Here is a 20,173-nt window from a genome sequence, read left to right on the forward strand (position 1 = left end):
GCGGCATGGAGATGGCTGTGCAGGAGACACTGGTTCGAGTGGTCTGCGACCCCCTTTTTGCCTCTGCTTCATAACCCAGATTTTACAGAGGGCACAACCTCAGCGATGTTTGCCAGATGGAGGAAAAAGGGAATTCAGTATCTGTACCAGCTGTTGACAGAGGAGGGCAGAGCGCGACCATTCCGGGAACTGCAAACAGAATTCAACTTACCAGAGACTGATCAGTTTGCGCATTTGCAGATACAACACTATTTATCTGAACTGGGCTGGACCAACTTAAGCGAGGATGTACAGGACACTTTAAACACAGCATTGACACTGGGGGCCCAAAACAAAGTGCCCCTGCGATTCCATCACAGATATCTACAGGACTCCACGGAGGACATTGACTACAGAGGCAGAGCACAGAAATGGGCAATAGATCTGAACGCGGACGTGTCGGAAGAGGTATTGCAGAACTTTTTACAATTGGCATTACGCACCTCAATATATGCCAGATATTGGGAAATACAATATAAATTTGCATTACGACTTTATATCCCACCAGCTAGGGCATTTAAGGCCGGATATGGTGGCACAGGTGCATGCCCTCATTGTGCCCAGGCATTGGTGGGACTAGGACATATGTTCTGGTCTTGCCCTCGGGTGGTGCGTTTTTGGTCCCAGCTGTTAGCGGCCGTCAAACAATACTGGAGATGCAACACAATACAGAGGCAGCCTTTATTACTCTTTGGAAAATACTGCTACACGGGACAGGCCCCACCAGGACTTACCTCCTTTCTGCACAGGGCAGTGCTAATCGGCAAGAAGATAATCCTGCTCAATTGGAGAGCGAAGGAGGGGCCCACGCTGGGAGCTTGGAGGACAAATATGATTGAACTGCTAAAACTAGAACGATGTGGAATTACAGACATTTCCTCGGTGGAGGGCAAAAAGCTGGAAACCACCTGGGCGGAATTTTGGAATACCCTACAACCAAGTGCAAAGAGCAAAATTCTAAATTGAGAGACTGTGTAGATGCAAAAATGAGAGACCCTGAATACCTGTAGACTGATAGTAGATCATTGAGGAACTGGGGGGGGGGGGGGAGGGAGGGGAAGGTGGGGGGGAGTTTTGAAGGGGGGGAAGCTGGGAAGAGATAGAAGAACTGTTAGATAGATACATTGGAGTGCATCGTTGTAATAGTGTTGATTTAGCTGTTAATCCTGCAAAGATCATTGCACACCTGTACACTGTTTATTGAAATTTGCAATAAAAACGATTGAAACATAACATGATGATAGCACCAAAATGGCTGTACAGATTCCAGATGCTGCCACTGTATTTACGGGGAAGGGAGGAGAAAACATTACATGAAGTCTTAAGGAAGTTCTTGTGGAATAACAAACGCCCCAGAATAGCGTTAAATGTACTATGTAAACCTAAAACACATGGAGGTATGGGATTACTCAGTATCAGGTACCTCACAATTGCCTGCACCATGAGACATGTTCGTGATTGGCTAGTAGGAAGCCAACAGTTTACAAATACCCAGCTGGAAGCATCATTGACTCCGGAGGTGCATCTCAGCTGCTTAGTGCATACCTCAAAAACAAGACCCGCTGGGCAGCAACCCTTGAACTGTTTTGTGCGATCAGCAAGAGCAATGTGGCGGTGGTTGTGTCGTAGACAAGGCTTCGCGGCAGAGGCTACTCCTTTTCTATCATTAAATCTTAACCCAGATTTCCCAGATGGATCATCAGCGCAACATTTTAAATCATGGAGGACGAAGGGGATTCGGTACCTATTTCAATTGCTGGATGAGGAAGGGCAGGTAAAGCCACTGGCAGAATTACAAAGAGAATTTGGTTTGACTGCATCAGATTTTTATGCCTATGCACAAGTGAAGCACTATGCCCAATCATTGGGAGCAATGAATCTGGCAGAGGATGTACAGGAAACGATATCAACAGCACTCACTCTGGGATCGGAAAATTTTGTGCCGCTGCGATTTCACCATAGACACCTTTTAGATACAACAGAAGATATAGACTATCGCAAAGTGGCACAGGATTGGAAGAGGGATCTAAAAGTTGAGATCACAGCTGATATGTTACAAGGCTACCTGCTATCCATTCTGCATAGGGCGGCATTCATGAGGCAATGGGAACTGCAATATAAGTTTGCCACGCGGGCTTACATCGCACCAGCCAGAGCACGAAAGGCAGGTTTTGGAACAGGAAATTGCCCCAAATGTGGAGAAGAAAAGGCAACTTTGGGCCATATGTTCTGGCAATGTACACAGATTAGAACTTTTTGGAAGCGGGTTTTGGCAGAGGTCAATCAGTACTGGAAGCGGACAGTGGGAGATACCCCGCTGTTATTATTCGACGTTTATATCATCGCCAAACCGATCCCTGTGGGATGCACAGGCTTTATTAGAAGGACAGTGTTAATAGGGAAAAAGGTGATTTTGCTCAGCTGGAGAGAGACTCAGGCGCCTACAAAAGAGCTGTGGAGAACAAAAATGACTGAACAGTTACACCTGGAACTCTGTGGACTCACTAAGGCTGTTTACTCAGAGCAGGAGAGGAACGCATTCTGTAGGGTGTGGGAACATTATTGGACTACCCTTCAGCCTAACATCAGGAAGAGGATTATACACAGATTGAAAGGGAGTGTGGAGACACCAGCGACACCTTTTGATACATCACAGAAGTGACATCAGACTCTAAATCAGATCTCAGAGGGGGGAGGGTGGGAAGGGAGGAGAAGGGGGGAGGGAAGGGGGATGGAGGGATTTAATATAGGTAATGGACCACTGATAATGTATGCTTACCGTTATAGTAGCTATCAGGTCAGTTAATAGTTGTTCGGTAACATAGGAGAGGAAATTTATAAAGTATTGCTTTCTAATAGAGGCTGGATAGCTAATTGATGTTTAAGTACCTTTGTTTGAGCTATGTTGCAAATGTTCGATGTGATAACTTATCTGAATAAAACAGACTCCAGTATAAGGGGAGGGGGGAGGTGGGATATAAAATGAAAAAGTTGATAATAATGTCTGGGGAAACAAATGTGGAAGAATTCATTGTTTTTGTGATTTTATATTCTTTCTCTGAAAATGATTGTTCCATTCACATCTGTATTGGCTAAGTCTTCAATAAAAATCATTGAAAGATAAAACGTCTCTTCCATGTGTAAAACATCCTTTTTACTTGTGATTTCTGCAAATGAATGCTCTTTGTATCAATGGTAGATACTACTACCACTACTACTTATTATTTCTATAGCACTACAAGAGGTAAGCAGCACTGTACACTTGAACATGAAAAGACAGTCCCTGCTCGACAGAGCTTACAATCTAAATTAGGACAGACAAAGAGGACAAATAAGAGACAAGGGAATTACTAAGGTGGGAATGATAAAATATGGATACTGAACAAGTGAGTAAGGGTTAGGAGTTAAAAGCAGCATCAAAAAGGTAGGCTTTTAGCCTAGATTTGAAGATGGCCAGAGATGGAGCTTGACGTATTTGCTCAGGAAGTCTATTTCAGGGATAGGGTGCAGCAAGATAAAAGGAGCGGAGTCTGGAGTTAGCGGTGGAGGACAAGGGTGCAGATAAGAGAGATTTACCCAGTGAACTGAGTTCCTGGGGAGGAGTGTAGGGAGAGATGAGAGTGGAGAGGTACTGAGGAGCTGCAGAGTGAATGCACTTATAAGTCAATAAGAGGAGTTTGAGCTGTATACGGAACCGGATAGGGAGCCAGTGAAGTGACTTGAGGAGAGGGCTAACATGAGCATAGCGACACTGGCGGAATATAAGTCCTGCAGTAGATAATACCAATGTCCAAATATTGGGTGAACTAAAAAGTATTATCAAGAGCACCCTTCCCAGTAATCAAGTATATCCAAATTAAATCATCAAGGCACTCATTTTCCAAGCACTTAGACTTACAAAGTTCCATAGGTTACTATCCCCCAGATTCTATATAGCACACCTAGAGATCCGTGCCAGAATCCAAGTAGATTCTATAACAACTTGTGTAACCTAATTGGCTTAACAAGCTAATTAGCACTGATAACAGCCCTTAACAAGCAATTTTGAGCAATAGTTGGCAATAATTAGAATTTATGCGCACAACTTGCCAAGCGTATTCTGTAATACACTGTACCCAATGTCTAACGTGCGCAGGCAAAAAGGGGCATGGTTATGGGTGGAGAAATGGGCGTTCTGAAATTTACACAGTTATAGAATATGCCCCTCTGAGCCTAAATCTACGTACCAGGATTTAGACCATGTTTTTGTTGGTGTAAATGGATGCGCATAGTTTAAGGCGCTAGGATATCAACTAATCGTACTCTATATATCGTGCCTAAATCTAGGCATCACTTGTAGAATATGCTTAGGCAAAAATGTTTTCTGCGTGGATATAGAATTCCCCCAAGTAACTTTGTAAGTCTAAGGGACTCTTTTAGTAACCCGCGTAGGCACCTATGCATGCCCAAAGCACGCCAATTCGGAACTACCGCACGGCCGGGTAGTAATTTCATTTTTTATGCGCATCCACTACATGTGCCAGAAATTTTCTGGTGCATGGCGCTAACTGGGCAGTAATCGGCAGTGTATGCGAGCTAACAATTACCGCCTGGTTAATGCATGTGACTTTACCGCTAAGTCAATGGGTCGTGGTAAGGTCTCAGGCCCAAAATGAACACATGCCAATTTTTATTTTGCTACACATCCATTTTCGGCCCCAAAATGGGCCTTTATTGCAAGTGCGCTGAAAAACGGACCTGCATGCGTTCAATACATGCATCTATACCAGCACAGGCCATTTTTCAGCGCACCTTAGTAAAAGGACCACTAAGTGCTTTGAAAATTTGGCTCAGAGCAACCTCTGTAACTTTGTAAGTCTGTGTGCTTTGAAAATGAGCCTCACTATATCGTATAAAATGATGAATGGGTTCTTCATAGCAGAGGCTTGTTAACTTTCAGCAAATATGATTGCACAATAAAAACCTACCATCTGCACCTTCAATCATCAGATCCAAAGAAAAATATTCAGTGACTCAATTATAAATATATTGTGTATGTCCAGAAAGCAAAACAAATGAGAAAAACCTATCTTGAAAAAGCAAGGGAAACACCATCTCTTTGTATAAATAGAACATGGCATTAGCTTTCAAGAGGATCCCATCAAAAGGAGATGAATAACCTCATCTGAACTCTTCCTATTTGCTAAATTATAGTAAATGAAAGCTATTTACTACTGAAATTGATGCTGTATAACAGCAGACAATTATATTATTCAGTAATTGTTAAATAGTGTTAATTGAATGCCAAGCATCATAGATTTCCAATTATAGGCATGGAAAAAAGAAATGGGATGTGCTTTTGTTTCAAAACAGCTTGAAAATATCAGTAACAATTGTTATTTTACCTCATGATATTTTCAAAATGAAATGACATAAAAAGGGCCACATTTTGTTTGTTTCTTTTAATTGTAATTCACATCAAAAGAAAGCAAAGGGAATGAGTGGAAATTTGGGGCAAGCAAAGGATATATATATTATATATATATTTATATTTATATTTATATATATTTATTGCATTTGTATCCCACATTTTCCCACCTATTTGCAGGCTCAATGTGGCTTACATAGTTTTGTTAAATTACATGGTGGCTTACATAGTTTTAATAACATTGTCATTTCAGTTTGTCGAGTACAGTTAGTGATGTGTGGCGATTAAGTAAAGGAGTAGAAAGGAAAGAAGGGAGTGATTAGGATAGTTATGTAAGGTGGGAGTTCATAATTGCGTGGATTGATGAGGTGGCTGGTTAAGGCTATAGGTTCTCATTGTAAGCCTTGTTGAAGAAAAATGTTTTCAAAGATTTTTGAAAGTTTTTTGTTTCGTTGATTGGTCTGTAGGCAATGCATTACATAACTGCGTGCCCATGTAAGAGAAGGTGGAGGCATGCATCAGCTTGTATTTAAGTCCTTTGCAGCTGGGATAATGCAGGTTGAGAAATTTGCAGGATGATCTTGTGGCATTTCTGGGAGGTAGGTCCACCAGGTTTAACATGTATATTGGGGCGTCTGCGTGAATGATTATGTGAACAATCGTGCATATCTTGAATGCAATGCGTTCCTGAAGTGGTAGCCAATGAATATATGCTGGTCAGATGGGGGAAAGGAGGCCCGAGAGGGACTTTCAGATTGTTGCTCATTGTATTAAAACGAAGCACTGGAAATTAAATGAATCACAGATGAAACAAAATAAAAAAAATTTGATCAATATTCAAAAAGTGATTTAATCAGCCAGAAATGGCTCATGGCCTGTTAAATTGCCTATTCAGGCTAACCGCTCATTTTCAGCGGCACTTAACGGGTTAGGGGGAGATTCTATATATGGTGCCAACAAAAAACAATTGGCGCTGAAATCAGTGCCAACTAAGCTTATTCTATAATCAGCGCCTAAGAATATGCTTAATTGATATCTCGGCGTCTAAAACTACGCGCATCCATTTACAGCAACAAAAACATGGTGTAAATCCCGGTGCATAGATTCAGGCACACTGGGCCATATTCTATAACTATGCGCTTAAATTTCAGAATGCCCAAGAAACACCCGTTTCCCCGCCCATAACCACACCCCTTTTTGTCTGCATGCATTAGAAGTTCGGTGCACTTTGTTACAGAATACGCTTAACAAGTTTTGCGTGTAAATTCTAATCAGTGCCAATTACTGCTCATTATTGCTTGTTAAAGTGCTGTTATCAGTGCTCATTAACTTGTTAAGCTTATTAAGTTACACAGATTGCTATAGAACCCGCACCAATTTCAGCATGGATCTCTAAGCATGTTATGTAGAATCTGGGAGTTAGTGCCACTGAAATTGTCCGGTTAGTGTCTAACTGAAAACCAGCTATTTTGGGCACAGAGGGCACTGGCAGAGGAGACAGCAGATGGCTGCAAATTGTATTTAAATGTAGTCAAATGGATGTTAATCAAGTTATTTGGTATTCCCTCCCAATGCTCAGAGAACAGCACACAAACAAATGGAGTCCTTAATGCTGGAAACTTACCACCAGCTCGTAAATGGCTTTGAGGGGTTTCAAGACAGAAATTTCTTCTGGATTTTCTGTTTACAGTGTGCGTGTCTGATTTGTTTTGCAAGCGGAAGGAAGCCTGTGCAAGCCTCTGGGCAATGGTAGTGAGAAACAAATATGTGCGAATCTGAGCAAAACCTAAACCTGTTTTAAATATAAACCTTTCAAGTGAAAAAAATACACTTGAAAAGCTTATATTTAAAGGAGCAGAAGTATGATGCTCATGTGTGATTCACTTCTGGGTTTGCCTGGGCATATGCACAGAAAGCTGTGTTTACCACGGAACTCTTGTGTACATGCACCAGGCATGTTCCTCCCCCTTACTTTTGGTCTCACAATGTGCATATAATTCGAATGCCATTAGCACTGAGCATTAGGGAGGTGCGTTTCTGCGCTGTAGTATGGGGTGTACACTGTTCACTTCGGTTCGGTGCTGGAGTTCTGAGCATCGGCCCCTTGCAGCTGCTTCTAAGGACAGAACCCAAGACCTACTGCATGCAAAACAGAAGGTCTTCCACCGAGGTAAAGCCCCACCCTTGATCCTCAATATGACTTTTCAACCAGCAAGACCAGAACTAACATGTCTTCAGAGCTGCCATCAAGATCCCATCAACCATGATCTTAATATCTGGTCATTCATACAATACGCTCTCTCTCTCTCTCTCTCTCTCTCTCTCTCTCTCTCTCTCTCTCTCTCTCTCTCTCCTTGTTCCCATAGTGCATGACAGTATAAGCCCTTTGCAATCTTCTCTGCCTCTGCCAACATCCCCTGTTGCCTTCTCTATTCTCCAATGCTTATTTTCAAAACAAAAATCATTAAGGTGGCAGAAGGGCATTTTTCTCTCAAAAATGTTCAAGTTGTAATTTTCAACACCCTGATTTCAGAGGTTTTGCTCCGCAGTTTATCCACATTTCAAGGGGCATGTTGGCGTGCTCTGGGCGGGACATGGATGGCACCAAAAGATAGATGTTTGTCTACAATAATGGAACAAAATGAAAATGTCTAGGACCAAAGTTAAGATGTCTTTGGCTAGACCTATTTCAATCATGACTAATGGGCTCATTTTCGAAAGAGAAGGACGTCCATCTTTCAACATAAATCGGAAGATGGGCGTCCTTCTCCCAGAGAGGTCCAAATCGGTATAGTTGAAACCCGATTTAGGACGTCTCTAACTGCACTCCATCACAAGGACGGCCAAAGTTCAAGGGGGCGTGTCGGAGGCGTAGCGAAGGCGGGACTTGGGCGTGCCTAACATTTGGCAATTTTCAAACAATAGATATTTTTCAGGTTCAAAAATGGCTATGCTCACCACTCGATGTTTTGACATTTCTAGCAAAATGTCCAAAATCGGACTTAGATGTTTTAACAAAAATGCCCCTCTTTATGAGCCGTTTTATAAAGTTTTGTTAGAACTTGTCTATTATATGGTATTACTGGATTGTTTTACTTTGTAATTTTAAGGCCTCTTTTATGAAGTCACTTTGATTGGGCTCCATCAACATTGCTGCACGGGAACCACTAGTGTGGCTTGATAAAACAGCCCCTTAATTTCTTATTGTAGATATTTTATTTTATATTTTTATATATGTAAATTTATAAACCACTTATATATAGTCAGTATAGAAAATAAACCATAACCATTTTTCCAAAAGAGTGGAAAAAGTGTACACTTTTCACAGACTGAACTATTTGCAACAAGAATGCATTTTTTTTTTTGGAAAGACTACATACTTTTTCCTGATAATGCATGCATTCACTATTCACATATGTGCACTACTGGGAAAGAAGGCAACGTCTTTCTGAAAATGTGCACCCTCTTTTCAAATAGTGTGGACTTTTCATGAAGAGTACATACTGTTTGCCAAAAGTTCATAGTGTTTCAAAAGAATGCACACGATTATGCAACAGGAAAAAGAAATTACATTTCCCATGCCATTTCAAATGAATGTTATGATCCTTTGTCTTTTATTTTACAGTTTCAAACGAATGCACATCCCTAAGTTGAAATATGTCACTTTCTCTCATCTCTAAATTATGGGACTCTGCTGGCATCTATGATTTTCCTTTCAATACCTCCTATCAAGCAATAAGCATGTCTGTCAATGTCTTTCCCTTGCCACAGCTGCTGCCATCATTTGCTACCATCTGCCTGAGGTTTTGTAATAGTTATTGGTACAGTTTTGACTCCAAAACAAAGGGACTTTGCTTCCAGTTTTATCTCCTAAAATCTATTTACTTCTACACCCAGTATGCATCTTGGAGACTAGCCTGCAGAGTGAGTAGTAGTAGAGAATATCACAATATATTATCAGATGACAAATAAGTCACAGTGCTCTATCCTTCAACCCTTGTGGTTGTCAGTCAAGACTAATATTAATCTTATGGGATTCAACCTCTTTAAGGACCTTAGAGGCCCTTTTACTAAGGTGCACTGAAAAATGGCCTGTGCTGGTGCTGGTGTAGATGCGTGTATTGGATGCACACAGGTCCATTATACCCTTTAGATTGTGTGGGAACGCTAGATGCGCGATGACGTCAGCGCTATTTGAATATCAGTTACGGAATTTATATCAACAACGTACCTTTACTATTGGAAATATATATTTTCATTATCGCTGATGTTTTCATTTTTTGCCTTTAGCGATGTCGTGCGGGTCTATCTAGCCCAGTATCCTGATTCCAACAGTGGCCAATTCAGGTCATAAGTACCTGTCAGAATCCCAATAGTAACAAGATTCATGCTACTGATTTAAAGGAACACGATTTCTGCTACTGATTCCAAGGACAAGCAGTGGCTTTCCCCATGTCTATCTCAATAGCAGACTATGGACTTTTCCTCCAGGAAATTGTCCAAACCTTTTTTTAAACCCAGATACACTAACCGCTGATACCACAATGAGTTCTAGAGCTTAACTATTCATTGAGTTAAAACAATATTTCTTCCTGTTTGTTTTAAAGGTAGTACCATGTAACTGCCTTGAATTTCCCCTAGTCTTTGTACTTTTTGAAAGAGTAAAAAAATCAATTTACATTTACCCATTCTACACCACTCAGTATTTTGTAGACCTCTATCATATCCCCCCTCAGCCTTCTCTTTTTCAAGCTGAAGAATCCTAACCTCTTAAGCCTTTCCTCATATAAGAAGCGTTCTATCCCCTTAATCATTTTGGTTGCCCTTCTTTGAATCTTTTCTAATTCTGTTTTAACAACTTTGAATAGTTTTGTGTTGTCTCGTTCGTCATTCCAATTTCCAGATCATTAATAAATATATTAAACAGCACCGGTCCAAGTACAGATCCCTGGGGCACTCCACTATTTATCCCCTCCTCCACTGAGGAACTGGTCATTTTCCTACAACTGTTTTTCTATCGAGGAAAGTAATCCAATTAACTGCATTAACAGATAGGCTCTAGCAGGCACTGCAGGATCCAGTTTAGTCTTCCCCCCCTCCCCAATGCCTTCCCACCCCTGGGACAGCTCTACATGTATAGAAAGTAGTGTAATTAGGGTAATAAGCTAAGAGTGCTCTTACATTACCAGTCATTAACATTTAAGGAGGAAGCACTACAAGGATCATACAATACCCTGTATGAACTAAAAGACTCTTTATATCAGACTAACATTCTTAATACTGTAGCAGCTCCTACAAGATTGAAAAACTTCAAAACACTAAGATGGAGTCAGCAGTCCAGCAGCGAGAGGGATGCTACCCAGACTTTTGCACTGAGTGCCACATGTATGAGTATCTCCCGGTTGGTGTGATGTCATATCTGTGTGCTCGATGCAAAGAGCTCCTAGACCTCAGAGAGCGTTTTCATTCTCTCGAGGCTAGAGTAGCAGACTTGGTAGAAATGAGGGCGATAGAGAAATACATAGACGAAACCTACAGGGATGTTGTAGAGAAGTCCCACCTACAGTCAGGTAGCCTCTGTGTTGCCTTGGAGGAGGGAGGTCTCCCAGAAGGTGAAGTAGGAAGTACTCCTGTAGCCAGGACCTGCACACCAGGGGATTTACTATCCTCTCACACCGAGGATATGTCTCCAGTTACTGCTCGGAAGGGAAAGGATAGAACAGCTGTTGTAGTTGGTGATTCGATCATTAGGCAAATAGATAGTTGGATGGCTGGTGGACAGGAAGATCGCCTGGTGACTTGCCTGCCTGGTGCGAAGATGGCAGACCTCACGCATCACCTAGACGGGATTTTAGATAGTGCTGGGGAGGAGCCGGCTGTCTTGGTACATGTAGGTACCAATGACGTAGGAAAATGTGGGAGAGAGGTTCTGGAAGCCAAATTTAGGCTCTTAGGAAGAAAGCTCAAATCCAGATCCTCTAGGATGGTGTTTTCTGAAATACTACCCGTTCCACGTGCAGGGCCCAACAGACAGGCAGAGTAGACAAAATAGAAAGAAACAAGGACGTCCCTGATGAACACTTGGATGACTTTACCTGGTTGTGTTTTTCTTATGACCAAGGCACAAAAAGGTGCCCAAAATGACGAGATGACCACCGGAGAGAATCGGGGATAACCTCCCCTTACTCCCCCAGTGGTCACTAACCCCCTCCCACCCTCAAAAAATATCTTTCAAAATATTGATTGCCAGCCTCAGATGTCATACTCAGCTCCATCACAGAGTATGCAGGTCCCTGGAGCAGTTTTAGTAAGTGCAGTGCACTTCAGGCAGGCAGACTCAGGCCCATCCCCCCTACCTGTTACGTTTGTGGAGGAAACAGCTAGCCCTCCAAAACCCACCAGATACCGACTGTACCCACATATAGGTGCCCCCCTTCACCCGTAAGGGCTATGGTAGTGGTGTACAGTTGTGGGGAGTGGGGTTTGGGGGGGGGGCTCAGCACACAAGGTAAGGAAGCTATGTACCTGGGAGCAATTTATGAAGTCCACTGCAGTGCCCCCTAGGGTACCCAGTTGGTGTCCTGGCATGTCAGGGGGACCAGTGCACTGCAAATGCTGGCTCCTCCCACGACCAAATGGCTTGCATTTGATTGTTTCTGACACGGACGTCTTTGGTTTAGATTATCGCCGAAAGTCAGAAACGACCAAGTCTAGGGACGACCAAATTTAGGGATGACCAAATTTCAGGATTTGGACATCCCTGTCCGTATTATCGAAATGAAAGATGGACGTCCATCTTGTTTCAAAAATACGGGTTTCCCTGCCCCTGGATTGAGACGTTCTGCGAAGACGTCCTCATCAAAACTTGAATGTCCCTTTCGAAACCAGTTTTTAATCCACAATAGGATACTACCTCCTATCCCATGACTCTCCAATTTCTTCTGGAGTCTTTCATGAGGTACTTTGTCAAATGCCTTTTGAAAATCCAGATACACAATATGAACCACCTCGCCTTTATCCACATGTTTGGTGAGGCAAGATTTCCCTTCTCTAAATCCATGTTGGCTTTGTCTCATTAATCCATGCTTTTGAATATGCTCTGTAATTTTGTTCTTGTCTGATTTAAAGTCCTAACCTTTGCAGCTGTGCCTGTCAGCTTTTTTAAAACCATTTTCCGATTTTATCATAGCTACTTTTTCAAATATTAAATGTTGTTACAGTAGATTTCCTTAGTGACTGCACTCCAGTTAGGGAGTCAAATTTGATCATGTTTATGATTACTGTTTCCCAGCAGACCCAACACCATTACCTCTTGTACTAAGTCCTGCATTTCACTAAGGACTAGATCTAAAATAGCTACCTCTCTTTTCAGTTCCTGGATCAGTTGCTCCAAAAAGGTGTCATTTATTATGTCTAGGAATTTTACCTCCATAGCACTCCTGGATGTGGCATGGACATTTTTGATTAGACGTCTAACTCTGATTTGGGACATTTTGTTGTAAACATCCACAAATCAAGTGGTGAACCAGAAAAAATGTCTATATTTTTGTTTTGAAAATGGCTATTTCCTAGACGTTTTTGTGCTCGGTGCATTTTACTTTTGTAACCATTTTCTTAAAAAAAAAATGTCCACGTTTAAAATGCACAGAAACATTCCTTTGGGACGTCTAAGGGGGTCAGCATTCTTATTAGACTGACACCACTGATATCCCAGTCGAGCAGTGGGGCACCACAGGGGACACTACAGTAAACTTCACATAAAAGGTCTCAGGTACACATTTCACCATTACCCCTTTATATTGTATGGAGAGCCCTCTAAAACCCACCAAAAACCTACTGTATTTAACTGTACACCACTACAATAGCCCTAATAGCTGGAGGGTACATTAGGTTTTTGGTGGGTTTCACATGGCTCACAGTTTCCACCACAAGTGGAACAGTTAGAGTGAGATATGGGCCTGGGTCCCTTTCTCTACAGTGTACTGCACCAATCACTAGGCTACTCTAGGGACCTGCTTGCTGCTGTACTAGGACTGGCCATAACATCTGATGCTATCATAGAGGCTGGTAGATACTGTTTCTTTCACATGTTTGGGGGGTGGGAAGGGGTCAGTGACCACTGGGGGAGTCATGCCTTATTCCCTTCAGTGGTCATCTGGTCATTTAGGGCACCTTTTTGTGATTTATTTGTGATTGAAACAGGTCTAGACCAAAATGTCTTTTAGCCCTGGGCGTTTTGGCTTTGTTCCAATTATGGCAGAAAAACGTCCACGTTTTGGGAACGCCCAGATCCCACCCTCAACATGCCTCTGACACCCCCCCTTATGATTTGGACATACTGCATAAGAACTACATAGAAAAATGTCTTAGACATTTGTTTCGAAAATAGGGATTTGGAACTTTTGGCAAAATAAAAACCTTCTATCTGCTGCTTTGTGCCACTTTTTGGATGTTTTTCTCTTTCAAAAATAAGCCCCTTAACCAGTCAATATTGGGGTAATTGAAATCACCCATTTTTATACTGTTGCCAAATTTGATAGCTTTCTAATTTCTGTTAACATATTTCATCTGTCTGATCGTTCTAGCCTGGCGGATGGTAATATAGCTCTACATGTACGTTATTTCCCTTCACATATGGAATTTTATCCCTAAGGATTCCATGCTACTATCTGTTTCAGAAATTTTATTTTGTTTGGCTCAATTCCCTGTTTAACATACAGCACACACACCCCACCACCAATTTAATCCACAATATAATTGCGATAAAATTTATACCCTAGTAACACAGAATTTCCCATTGATTGTCCTCCTTCCACCAGGTCTCTGAGATGCTCATTATACCTACCTCTTCATTTAGTGCTATATGAAAGTGCTATGAAAGTCCAGCCTCTTCTACCTTCACGAAACCTCAGGTTAGCCAATTGGTGATTATTCTATGGATGGATGTCTACAATAATAGTTAGCTAGGTTACTCATTTGCACTGTCTTAATTAATTTTTCTATTTCTATTTTCTCTTTGTTTTTCTCCTTGCTCCATATTAAATCCCCCTTTATCTTGTAGACTTTAGGTATCAGTAGCAAGATTACTTATATTGCAACTAACACATTTTTCCTGTTTATTTTTTATGTACTTTGTGTATAGATTAGTGCTTATTGCTCTGATACTTGTGTTCATTTATTTATTTTACATATTTATATACCGCTTAAATAAAAGCAGTGTACAATAAAACCATTCAAAATAAAATACAAAACAATAAAACATATACATCAAAAGTATCATTTCAAAAAATTGCAGAGAACTATACCAATACTTGCTAACTTCACATAAATATCTCCATAAACAGTACAATTTTCAATAGCTGCTAAAAATTCAAAGTTTCAAAGCATAGTTGCAATTGACCTTTCAATGCATTCCACAACTGCACCCCAGCCACCAAAAAGGCAGATCTAGTTTCACAATATCTAACCTGAGACATTATCCAGCTTATAATCGAAAGACAAAAACGCCTATATTGCGACCTAAATCGGGAGATAGGAGTTTATCTCCCAAAAACGAATAAAGCGGTATAATCAAAAGCCGAACTTGGACGTTTTCAACTGCACTCCATCGCGGAAGCGTACAAAGTTGATGGGGGCGTGTCGAAGGCGCGGTGAAGGCGGAACTGGGGCATGGTTATCGGCCGATCAGAGATGGGCGCCTTTCGCCGATAATGGAAAAAAAATATGCATTTTTAGCGAGAATTTAGGGCACTTTTCCTGGACCCTGTTTTTCCACGAATAAGGCCCCAAAAAGTGCCCTAAATGACCAGATAACCACTGGAGGGAATCGGGGATGACCTCCCCTGACTCCCCCAGTGGTCGCAAACCCCCTCCCACCACAAAATATGCCGTTTCACAACTGGTTATTTTTACCCTAAAATGTCATACCCACCTCCCTGGCAGCAGTATGCAGGTCACTGGAGCAGTTATTAGGGGGTGCAGTGGACTTCAGGCAGGTGGACCCAGGCCCATCCCTCCCCTACCTGTTACAATTGTGCTGCTTAATGTTTATTAGTCGTCCAACCCCCCAAACCCACTGTACCCACATGTAGGTGCCCCCCTTCACCCCTTAGGGCTATAGTAATGGTGTAGACTTGTGGGCAGTGGGTTTTGAGGGGGATTTGAGGGGCTCAACACACAAGGGAAGGGTGCTATGCACCTGGGAGCTGTTTTACCTTTGTTTTTGTTTTTGTAAACGTGCCCCCTAGGGTGCCCGGTTGATGTCCTGGCATGTGAGGGGGGACAGTGCACTACGAATCCTGGCCCCTCCCACGAACAAATGCCTTGGATTTATTCGTTTTTGAGCTGGGCGCTTTCATTTTCCATTATCGTTGAAAAACAAAAACGCCCAGCTCACAAATTGTCGAATAAAACATGGACGTCCATTTTTTTTCGAAAATACGGCTCGGTCCGCCCCTTCACGGACCCGTTCTCGGAGATAAACGCCCATGGAGACAGACGTTTTCGTTCAATTATGCCCCTCCACATCAGTTAATAAGCACATTACTGTTTCTGATCTCAGACTCCTTATTGGACGATACACACAAGAAGTGTCTTTCAAATATACTGGAGCAGGGCTATAAATAGCTTGATGCACATAACAAAGAATCTTAAACTGCATTCTACTCAGGGCTTTTTTTGAGGGGGTACTTGGGGGTACTGAGTACTGGCACCTTTTCCATTGTCTGATAAAATTGACCCATGGAACCCAAGTTTTAATGAAAGAGCTCAGGCTCTACACACCAATTCTGTCTTGTCATAGATTCTATGACTGGTTGCAGGTGGCCTAGCTATTATGGGGTGGGTCCCTCAGTGATTACCCCACTCCTGAAGGGTGGTCTAGCATTTGAGTACCGGCACCTTTTTTGCTAGAAAAACAACACTGATTCTACTCTACATTGGTAACCAATGTAACTGTCTCAATACTGGGGTAATATGCGTTGTCCGTGTTACACCTGTGACTAACCTAGCAGCAGCATTTTGGACTAACTGCAATGCTCTAACCCTAGTCTTAACCATGCCAAGATAAAGAGCATTGCAGTAGTCCAAAGGGGACAACACCATACTCTGAATAACCCCACAAAAGTCATGAGATGACAACATTAGTTTAAGAATAAACAACAGGCGAAACTGGGCAAAGCAGGTCTGAATAACATTAGAAACTTGATCTTTCATCGACAACTCAGAATCTAAATACACGCCCAATAACTTCATAACATGCTTCACTGGCAGCTTAACTCCATTTCTGTTTAAAAGTTTCATAAATAATAGCAGTAGGAGGTGGACAGTGCACTCAAAGCCCATTGCCCTGAACACTGACTAAGAGAATACAGAGGTTGAAATTGCAAGCATTGCAGAAGCCACTGAGGGAAGTGGGTTATACTGGAAGAATTAGACTCTTCTTCTAATAGCTGCACAGCAAAAGCTGTGGAGGAAGCCAACCTGTCATTGTCTGAGTGAATTATAGGCCAATTTCTTACTTGCAGCTCTTGTTTAAGATTACAGAATGCCTGATATGTCCTCAGTTAAATGATTTTGATACTGGAAACAAATAGGCTTGATATTGCGCAGATTGGTTTTGTATGTGCCATAGTATCAAACGAGTTTGATAGCCATGCAGGATGAGGTCTTCCTTTGATTCCATAGATTTGAGTTTGTTATTCCGGTGATGTGAGGGAACAGGCAAGGCTGACATTGGGGGGAAGGGGGGGGGCTGCAAGGAGGGCAGTTTCCTTAGGCTTCCATGCTAAAGGGGGCTCCAAAGCTTCCTAAATCTGAAGGAGTTACAGCCTATTGGTGGGCTTTGGGCCCCCCTTCTAAATTTCTGCCCTGGGCCCCTGTATCCTTAACATTGACCCTGGGAATAGGATTACAAGGGAAGGTTTTGCAATAGCTAAGGTCCTTTTGAATCCCTTTCTGCTGGGCAGTATTCTAGAAGAGGTCATTTATGCACATCAGTCCCCAGTTATCTGCATTCTTTCCATCTATAATTACGTGGCTCCTTATACAATTACTCCCTACATGTCCAGAATTATATGGCTGAAAAGGGGGCATGATAACGCCAGGGACAGCATCTGTTATACATATAGGAATCAATTCTGTAAATTTCGTTCAAATTTGGCTCCCAAAAAAATGCGCACTAAGCGCTATTCTGTAAACAGTGCTCAAAGTTGGAAGCCGTTTATAGAATAGCGCTTAATGCTGGGATCCACACCCAATTTTGGGTGTGAAGATTTATACCAACTGAAACCTGCTGTAAATCCCCATGCCTGAATAAGGCGTGCATCTTCTGAATTGTATAACACTGCGCGCAAATCCTAGAAATGCCCCTAACCCACTTATGCCACTCCTATGGCCACACAGAAAATGTATACACATATCATTATAGAATAGCAACTATAAAGATATGAGCATAAATTCCAATTAGTGCCATTGATTGATTGTTAGCTGGATTTCAGGTACTTATGCGGTTAAAAGCCGCCATCTGCACATACCCAGATATTTAATGCCAGTACCTGGACATGGCCCAACTATGAACATCCAGGCATAATTTCAACAGTAGCAATCAGTGTTTAAAAAACGCTGACTGTGGCCAGCTAAATATTACACCCAATCATCAAATAGTTAATCGATTCCAAATTACATCATTAGCCCATTAAACATAAACACCTAAAAACCCAGTACAACACCTCTCTCCACTCTCAGCAGGAAGAAGGGTGTATAAATATATAGTGTCTCCTGCTTACCAGCCTAGCCACTCAGCTATATTCACATTGAGGGATATTTCTAAAGGTTGGCATGCAGGGCTGCAGGACCTACTGGAATAATATGAGCCTTGTGACAGCACACAGTACTACAGTTACCATGCACCAGGGGCAAACTGACCAATGGGACAACAGGGCAGTGCCCGAAGGCCCACAGCAGTCGGGGGCCCACTCTGCCTTAGCCTCCATTTAGTTTAATCACTTTTGATAGGTGGTTAGTGGTTAGTGGGGACCCTTATTGCCTGGGAGCCCAGACCACTGTCACTTTGACCCTGGCATGCACAAATCATTAGTAAATGACCTCCATCCAAGGAGGTTTCATGACAGGAAACGGCATGATGTCACAAGGCTGAAGCCAGTCTCCACCCACTCCACCCAAGGAAGTTTTAATTCTCTCCAATGCAGCTGCCGCCATCTTGGTTCACCTAAAACAATGTAATTGATAGGGTGACAAGCTCCACCTACTAGCTTCAGCCCACATAATGAGCCAGATAGGCTCATGCTGTCTCCTGCCATTACACCTCCTTGCCTCCATCATGTTACCATTTCCCCTCCTAGCCACAGCAAATTCTGAGTACATCTTTTGAAAGGGAGAGGCCCAAAAACATTCTTGGGATGGAGGAAAACAGCATTTACAAAAAGAAAATGAGCTGCTATGAATCTCAGGGATATTTGTCAGTATCACTTGGTCTGCGACTGCAGCTATGTTGAAATGGTGCTTTTGGCTTACTATAAAGATGCTCTAATTATAATTCCATGTAACTTACCTTGGAATTTGATGTAGATTCTAGAAAACAAAGTCGGTTGCCAAATCCTTCTGCTGCAAGACACAGTTTCTGCTGTTCTTTGTGAATGGTGGCTGTGCACTGCAGAACCACCTCATCATCCTGCCATAAAACATAGAACAAAACAGACTGTTACCTCATATCATTGTCCAACAATAAAGTGCTATGAGTGTTCTGAAGCATAAAAGCTAGAAGGCTAAGCAATGTCGACCACTAAAAAAGAGCAATTTTCTAGCAGACATGACCCTATAGGAGTGCACAGTGCTCACTTCATGTTTTATTCAGTCTCTAGGAAGGAAAATGACAAACATGCAAAGCTGATCCCTACATGCAAGACAGATCAGTGATGAGTGAAAAGATCTCAGTTTTAGTTTAGGTTTGCTTACTGTGACCATCAGGAAGGTGCAGCAAAGAAAGGGGCCCTTTTACTAAGCAGTGATAGGGTTAATGCGCGGATAACACAGGCACCCTGAGGCAGTGGTGTTCCGAGGGGCGCTGACATCCGGGGCGGATCGCCGATGTACCCCGCCCCCCTGGGTGCAGCCCTGTGCAGCGCGACCCCCACCCCGGCGAAAGAACCCCCCCGGTCAGCGTTGTTCGTTTCCATGCTCCCTCTGCCCCAGAATAGGTTACTTCCTGTTCCGGGGCAGAGGGAGCATGGAAACGAACAACGCTGACCGGTGCGCGCCACTCCCCCAGCGGCGTGCACCCGGGGCGGACCGCCCCCACCGCCCCCCCTTGGTACGCCACTGCCCTGAGGTAGTTTTGAAGTTGGCATGCACTGTTTTCTGTGGTAGAAAATAATTTTCTACCACAGGGAGTGTTCCTGGCAGTAATCAGCAGTGCAGCCACATTGGCACACGCTGCCTGATTACCACATGAGTAGCGCATGAGCCCTTACTGCTAGGTCGATGGGGTCCATGTGAGTGTGACAGTGTAGTGCTCAAAATGGAAGTGCAAACAGCTGGGTTACAATGCTGACCACAGTGGTTCTGACGGATAATGAGGGGAGCAGGATGCCCCACAGCAGGGGAAAGATCTTGCAAATATTTCCAAGAAAGTGGGGTATTTAATAAAGTAACAATGAATGGACTTTGTTTTGTGAAAGTCCCAGTAGAGATATGAAGTCTTTCCATACA

At 42.6% G+C, this 20,173-nt stretch overlaps 1 protein-coding gene across 1 annotated transcript in view; it reads right to left on the reverse strand.

Moving 5' to 3' along the window:
- RYR2 (ryanodine receptor 2) overlaps positions 1-19,956 on the reverse strand; it is a 908,577-nt gene extending 888,621 nt beyond the window's left edge. Inside the window, 2 exon segments of the mRNA XM_030194683.1 lie at positions 19,017-19,136; positions 19,936-19,956. Coding sequence (XP_030050543.1) covers positions 19,017-19,136; positions 19,936-19,956 — 141 coding nt within the window.
- Positions 19,957-20,173: the final 217 nt, after the last annotated feature.

This window comes from Microcaecilia unicolor, chromosome 3, assembly GCF_901765095.1.
Source record: "Microcaecilia unicolor chromosome 3, aMicUni1.1, whole genome shotgun sequence".
Taxonomy (NCBI): Eukaryota; Metazoa; Chordata; class Amphibia; order Gymnophiona; family Siphonopidae; genus Microcaecilia; species Microcaecilia unicolor.